Genomic DNA, 7,500 nt, shown 5'->3' with positions numbered 1-7,500 from the left:
TCGTACAGCGACCTGTGTGTGTTCTGCGTGTACAGAGGAAAGAAATAAGTTGAATTTGCCGGTCTGAGTCTGGTTTATCTAAGAAGAATGACTGAAATCAGCCGTGTAAATAGCAACACACCTGCCTGCAGGCGCACCGGGCTCTTAAAGGGAATGAGAGCTGACACTCTGATTGGTTTGATACATGTTATGATGAAAACACACCTATGAATAATCCAGGGACTTAAGCCAACCTCTTTGCGCCTTGCACCTCGGTTTGCGCCCAGATTGTGCACCGTGTAACGAGCAAAAGTGCGTCAGACATGCACTCAATCACTTAGCGCCATGCGCTTTAGACTGTGCGCCTCCACCGTGTAAATAGGGCCCTTAGAGTTCATATGTTTCACTACAAGGCAGTGAAGTAAGCACCAACATAATCTAGAGTCAGGAATAAGCTCTCTCTGTATGAGATCTGCAACAGGAAGAAGGTGGTGTTCCCTAAGGCACCATCTCAGAACCCATTTTATTTTCATGTTGCTCTGTTCTTATAAAACATCTCTTCTTCATGGTGACCAGTGATGGAGTAACGCGTTACAAAGTAATCCATTAGAGTACTCTGTTTTGTTTTACGGAGTAACGTAATGCGTTAGTTCTGCAAGTTAAGTAATCTGTCAGAGAGGACAGCGTTTACTTTGTGGAAATATTCACATTATTCTGAATGTTTGGGTGAAAGAGACGAGAACAACATGACGGTGAGATGTAAGCTGTGTCTGGAGGAGAAGTGCTCGTCAGCTGTGAAGAGCTCGACTTCAAACGTGAAGAAGCATCTGCAGCTAAACACGGCTCCACAACACTGGTGGGACTAGGAGCCTGTGTTGTGTTGTTGTCATGGAAACAGCTGTGCCTAATACTGTATGCCTCTGCCCAGTTCACTGTCAAACTGTTAGCATCATAAAGAGCATAAAGGTTATACTGCGTCTGTCAGTCCTGTTATCAGGCTGCAGAGTTACAGATTATGGGCCGTAACCGAGGCGACGCAGTGACGGCAGAGTCGACACATTCAGAGGTAGACGTACAGCAGGCTGCACGCCGTCCTGAGGATAGAACACACATGTGGAACGAGTCACAAAGGGGGTTTAATTTTTCGTAACACAAAAGAGATCTAACGTGTTACTTTTCTCAGGAGGGAACGCAGCAACGTAACGAGTGACTTTAAAAAGTCAAACAACACTGACTCGTCTTTTTTCCTTCAAGAAGAACAACAAAGGTTCTTTCCCTCTGCTGTAAGTGTCTGTCATTCTGCCTGACGTTCATGTTTGACAAACTAATATATTCTGTTATCAGTGAGAGCTTCTTCTACATCAGTTATTTAAGAAAATAAAAGCCTTTCTTCCTGTTGGAGACGTGTCGACAGTCTGAGATGCTTTTATTGTTGCAGCACGTTGTTTATTGTTTACAGAAGAGATAAACTGTCAATTAATGAACGTCTTTGTGTTTCCTGTCAGCTGTGACTGAAGGAAGAGGCAGCGCTCAGAGTGTGTGAGTGTGTGTGTGTGTGTGTGTGTGTGTGTGTGTGTGTGTGTGAGATTGACACATTAGCTGTTAATCCCCTGTTAATCCTTGGTGTTAGGAGCAGGCTCTGATTAGCCCCGCCCGCTGATCGTTAATTAACCAAATCCCTCGTTACAGCCCGGCCACGGAGAGCAGACAGCTGTTGACATGACGACTGTTACCTCGGATACCGCCTCCCTCTGGGCCCCCGACAACAGAGATCGTGCGTGCGTGTGTCAACTGCCAAAAGTTTGTATTAATTATTAGTAATTTTAGAGTTTGATCATTAAAAACTGTTATTGAAAGACTTCATTCGTTTATCAGTTTCTCTCATTTAACAACAAATGTTGTTTGTTAGCAAACAAAATAACAAACCACCATTTCCTGCACTTTTATGTTTTAGATTTATGAATGAAATAAGTTCTTCATTGTGTTGCAGCCTTTACTGCCCGTCTCACTGCTTACTGCCTGTCTCCCTGCTTACAGCCTGTCTCCCTGCTTATAGCCTGACTCTGCTTACAGCCTGTCTCCCTGCTTATAGCCTGACTCTGCTTACAGCCTGTCTCTGCTTACAGCCTGTCTCCCTGCTTACAGCCTGTCTCCCTGCTTACAGCCTATCTCTGCTTACAGCCTGTCTCCCTGCTTACTGCCTGTCTCCCTGCTTACAGCCTGACTCTGCTTACAGCCTGTCTCCCTGCTTATAGCCTGACTCTGCTTACAGCCTGTCTCCCTGCTTACAGCCTGTCTCCCTGCTTACAGCCTATCTCTGCTTACTGCCTGTCTCCCTGCTTACAGCCTGTCTCCCTGCTTACAGCCTATCTCTGCTTACAGCCTGTCTCCCTGCTTACTGCCTGTCCCCCTGCTTACAGCCTATCTCTGCTTACAGCCTGTCTCCCTGCTTACAGCCTGTCTCCCTGCTTACAGCCTATCTCTGCTTACAGCCTGTCTCCCTGCTTACAGCCTATCTCTGCTTACAGCCTGTCTCCCTGCTTACTGCCTGACTCTGCTTACAGCCTGTCTCCCTGCTTACAGCCTGACTCTGCTTACAGCCTGTCTCCCTGCTTACTGCCTGTCTCCCTGCTTACAGCCTGACTCTGCTTACAGCCTGTCTCCCTGCTTACAGCCTGACTCCCTGCTTACAGCCTGTCTCCCTGCTTATAGCCTGACTCCCTGCTTACAGCCTGACTCTGCTTACAGCCTGTCTCCCTGCTTACAGCCTGTCTCCCTGCTTACAGCCTATCTCTGCTTACAGCCTGACTCCCTGCTTACAGCCTGACTCTGCTTACAGCCTGTCTCTCTGCTTACAGCCTGACTCTGCTTACAGCCTGTCTCCCTGCTTACTGCCTGTCTCCCTGCTTACAGCCTGACTCTGCTTACAGCCTGTCTCCCTGCTTACAGCCTGACTCCCTGCTTACAGCCTGACTCCCTGCTTACAGCCTGACTCTGCTTACGGCCTGTCTCCCTGCTTACAGCCTGACTCCCTGCTTACTGCCTGTCTCCCTGCTTATAGCCTGACTCCTGCTTACAACCTGACTCTTCTTACTGCCTGCCTCCCTGCTTACAGCCTGACTCTGCTTACAGCCTGTCTCCCTGCTTACAGCCTGACTCCCTGCTTACAGCCTGTCTCCCTGCTGCAGGCTGAAGACATCCACTGCAGACATTCAGACACTGTTTGTATGTGTCTTAAGGTTTGATAAATCAGGGTCCAGGTGTGACGCGGCTGAGCTGCTTTATAAACACGTTGTTAAAAACGAGCCACATGTAAAGATCTGTCGTCTGACAGGAAGCAGCTCCAGTGTCGTCTTCAAAGTGCTTCATGTCGTCTTTTAATGTTTAACGTTTCACTCATGAAAATTTAATGAAACCAGATTGATGCTGCTGAATATTTCAACATCTGTGTGTGTGTTTCTGTGTGTGTGTTACCTGACTGGAGCTCCTCGGCTCTGAGCTGGTTTCAGCAGGACGGTGACGGTGGAGTCGGTCTGGTTGAGAGGAGACTCCTGATCGTACGCCGGCATCAGAGGAGCTGCGGAGGACAAAGTCACAACGTGTTCAACCCTTTGATTTTCCTAAAGATGGAATCACACGCAGAACTTTATCGATGTGTCTGTACGTGCTCATTTCTCTTTTAAATGTGTTGTTGACGTCAGTGACGAAATATGCAGTTTGTCAGTCGACTTCTACAAAGACATTTGGAGGTGTTTGGATCAGACGATCGTCCTTTAAGCTGTTAAATCATTCAGACTTTGGTAGAGGTTTGGTTTGGGAAAGATCCTGATCAGGGACAACATGTTGGATCTTCTGCCATGGATACAATAAACAAACACTGGTGGTCAGGGTCTAAAGAAACAGGAAGTGAACAGGAAGTGCTCTCATGTTTTGATGACCAGTCAATCCACCAGACCATCATGCTCGGGTTCAGGCGCAGGATCAGGTTCAGGATCTTGCTCGTGATCAGGATCGGGATCAGGATCACGCTTGTGATCGGGATAAGGTTCAGGTTCAGGTTCAGGATCGGGATCATGCTCGTGATCAGGATCAGGATCAGGATCATGCTCGTGATCAGGATCATGCTTGTGATCAGGATCAGGATCAGGATCATGCTCGTGATCAGGATCAGGATCAGGATCATGCTTGTGATCAGGATCAGGATAAAACTGATAAGAACAGTCACTTCAAAGTGAGGCCCTGGATATAGCCCCTGAGCCCGTGACTCAGAGACTCCGTTGGATGTCCCTTGAACCTTTACTTTGCCACTTATTTTAAAGGACACCTACCTGAGATCTTGGTGGTGAACTGGGTGATGACTGGAGGTCCGAAGCCCTTAATGGTGGAGGCTCTTATTGTGAAGGAGTAGGTGGAGCCTGGGTAAAGGCCGGTGAACACGTGGCTCGTCTCATTGGCTGGCTTGAACACCTTACCGCTCTGATTGGACAGGTCAAACTCTGTGTCGAAGGAGCTCAGGGCTTTGTAGGAGATCTGTGGGGGAGGACAGAGGATTGTGGGTAATAGAGTCTTAACTGTCATGTCCAAGCACTGTCTGAGACTCTTTATCTTCCCCTGCTGTCAAACCTAATAAGCTTCTGCTTTTATGTCGGACTACTTCCTGTTTCTGTTGACATAACTTTATTGGTATGGATGTGAGTGTTTCAGTGTTCACCTCGTATTGTCGGATGAGGCCGTACGTCTGCAGCGGCTCCCTCCAGCTCAGACTGATCTGCTGCTCGTAGCTGCTGCCCTGGATAGAATCCACTGGGACGGCTCCCGGGACTGAGACACACAGATTCAAAACCTTTATTTAACACAGAGACACTGACGTCTCATCAGAGTCACACTGTAGGACAGCTTGTTTCCTACCGTCCTCGTCTGTCAGCACCAGCAGCTCCTCGCTCTCCTTGCGTCCCTCTGGGTTACTGAGGGAGAGTCGCAGGCTGACGTTGGTGAACGGCGGAAGGTTACGCACAGTGTGCTGAGGCACAGAGCTCAGAGTGTCGTACACCACCTCCTCCCGCACCTGCTCTTTCACTGGCTCCCTGCAAGACAGAGAGGGGTTTATTTACCCTCCCTTTGTTTACATGTGGCCCCTCCCTCTCTTTACCTGTAGCCCCTCCCTTTGTTTACATGTGGCCCCTGCCTCTCTTTACCTGTAGCCCCTCCCTTTGTTTACATGTGGCCCCTCCCTCTCTTTACCTGTAGCCCCTCCCTTTGTTAACATGTGGCCCCTCCCTCTCTTTACCTGTAGCCCCTCCCTTTGTTTACATGTGGCCCCTCCCTCTCTTTACCTGTGGCCCCTCCCTGTGTTTACCTGCTGGGGGCCCCTGCTGGCCTGTAGTGGTAATGCACGGTCAGGTTGTAGCTGTGGCAGCGGGTCACGTTGTATCCAAATGGTTCCCAGCGAATCGTCACCTGTTTGGACTGAATGTCTATGACCTCGAGGCGCCGCGGGCCATGCATTGGGTCTGTCACACACACACACACACACACACACACACACACACACACACACACACACATACACACATTAATTCACATGACATTATAACAGCTGATTCTCTGGTGTCTCCTTCAGGTCAGATCACACAGGTCAGATGTCACATGAAGAACAGGAGGTAAAAGCCGCGTGAAGACAAACAGTCAGAGAGGGAAACTGGAGCGTGGAGAAAGTGGAGAACGTGATGTCTGTGAGTGACATCATAAACACACTCTGACAGACTCTGAAGGAACTACAGTCCAACATGGCCGCCGCGTCCTTCCTGTTTCCTGTTTCCTGAGCAGAATTTAAAACCTGAAGAATCTTCAGCTGAACACAAAAAGAGACAGAGGAGGAGATTAAAGGAAGCCTCGAACTGAGCACGCTCACACACACACACACACACACACACACACACACACTTTGTAGTGTCTTTGTAGTGGCCAATCTAAGTGCTGTATTTCAAGATGACAGACAGCGATCCACTCAGAGAGAGAATGATAGATGAGAGCAGGAAGGAGCAATTTCTCCTGACAAAACCTGTGTGTGTGTGTGTGTGTGCGTGTGTGTGTGTGTGTGCGTGTGTGTGTGTGTGTGTGTGTGTGTGTGTGTGTGTGTGTGTGTGTGTGAGTGCTTTCAGGTGTTTTTCTGGAGCCAATGAACAATACCTTTCCTGTTCTTTGTCGTCTTTCATCTGTGTGCGTGTGTGTGTGGTCGATATGGCTGCACAGAAAACTTCTATCTTCCTGTTATTGAGCCTCTCACGCACACACTGACGTACACACACGCACACGCACGCACGCACACACACACACACACACACACACACTCAGCATGCTTTTAGCGGGACACAATAGAGGCACTTGTGAGTTTCTCCACCTCGGCTCTGTGATGAAAGAGAGACTTCGAGCTAAACGCTCGGTCTGCAGGGAACACACACACACACATGCACACACACAGAGACATCACTGCAGCAACAATGGGGGTCGGGGGTCAAGGGGAGGGGGAGGAGGGGATTGAGGTGGATCCTATTACCCATAATCCCTGAGGGGAAAGTGAACGCTATCACATAAAATCCTACAATTCTCCGCTGAACGTGCGTGCGCAGGTGTGTGAGTGTGTGAGTGCGTGAGTGTGTGTGTGTGTGTGTGTGTGTGTGTGTGTGTGTGTGTGGTCGTCATGGTTCCATCCCATAAGTTTTGAGCTGACATTTAAATCAGACACAGAGACGGAGCGCCCTGCTGATGATGTCATCAGGTATTTTTCCTCTAAATGTTAAAGAACTACAAACTGCAACCTTCAGGGACTACACAAGGTCAACTTCCTGTTTGCTGTGAGGTTGATGATGATGATGATGATGATGATGATGAGGAGGATGAGGAGGAGGATGAAGTTCATTAAATTATTTTCCCATCTTAAAGGGCTTATTTGTCAGCTTAAACAAACATCATGTAAAGGTGTCAGGTTACTAACTCCTGATGACTCTGTCTCCAAGCAGAAACCTCCAGGCTGAGAAATGACCCAACCTGCAGTTCCTCTGGTGTCCACTTGAGGCTGTCTCCAGCAGTGAGTCAGTCCCCATAGAGCCCCATGTTAAACTTTACAGCAGAAATAAACATGTTTACAGCCTGGTACAAAAAACTGTTTGGGTCTCTATAGCTCATTTCTCTCTTCATGACAACTGTACGGGGAGAATCTTTAGACAGCTCACCTGTTTACATTATATTAAGGCTTAAAGTGTCGCAGCATTAGGGGCGTGGCCTCTTTGAGTGACAGCTGGGAGCTGCTAGCTGTCTGCTAGGTGTCCCCTCAGCTAACTCAGTCACTGAACGTAACCTCTGGGCCGTGTTTGTGCTGGTGGAGCCTTTTGGAGATTTGTTCATGTAAATATCAGACAGATAAGATCTGTGTGCGCTTTATTGGACGAACAGACCGTCCAACACGTCTGACGTCTGTTTTTCAGTATTCACATTTTATTTAGATGTTAGCACTAGGGATGC

At 48.4% G+C, this 7,500-nt stretch overlaps 1 protein-coding gene across 3 annotated transcripts in view; it reads right to left on the bottom strand.

The window, feature by feature from the left end:
* LOC138595723 (receptor-type tyrosine-protein phosphatase mu-like) overlaps window positions 1-7,500 on the bottom strand; it is a 155,801-nt gene that overhangs the window by 73,182 nt on the left and 75,119 nt on the right. For all 3 annotated transcript variants that reach the window (XM_069667100.1, XM_069667101.1, XM_069667102.1), the window contains exons 10-14: window positions 5,336-5,489; window positions 4,888-5,063; window positions 4,691-4,800; window positions 4,308-4,509; window positions 3,454-3,556 (exon numbers count right to left, since the gene is read on the bottom strand). In XM_069667100.1, the coding sequence (XP_069523201.1) occupies window positions 3,454-3,556; window positions 4,308-4,509; window positions 4,691-4,800; window positions 4,888-5,063; window positions 5,336-5,489 (745 nt within the window). The remainder of the gene's footprint in view (window positions 1-3,453; window positions 3,557-4,307; window positions 4,510-4,690; window positions 4,801-4,887; window positions 5,064-5,335; window positions 5,490-7,500) is intronic.

The sequence above is a fragment of the Semicossyphus pulcher genome, unplaced genomic scaffold, assembly GCF_022749685.1.
Source record: "Semicossyphus pulcher isolate SPU_LCO1_2020_fin unplaced genomic scaffold, fSemPul1.0.p SCAF_18, whole genome shotgun sequence".
NCBI lineage: Eukaryota > Metazoa > Chordata > Actinopteri > Labriformes > Labridae > Semicossyphus > Semicossyphus pulcher.
Note: the sequence above shows the minus strand (reverse complement) of the source record. Positions and strands in the feature narration are given on the sequence as shown.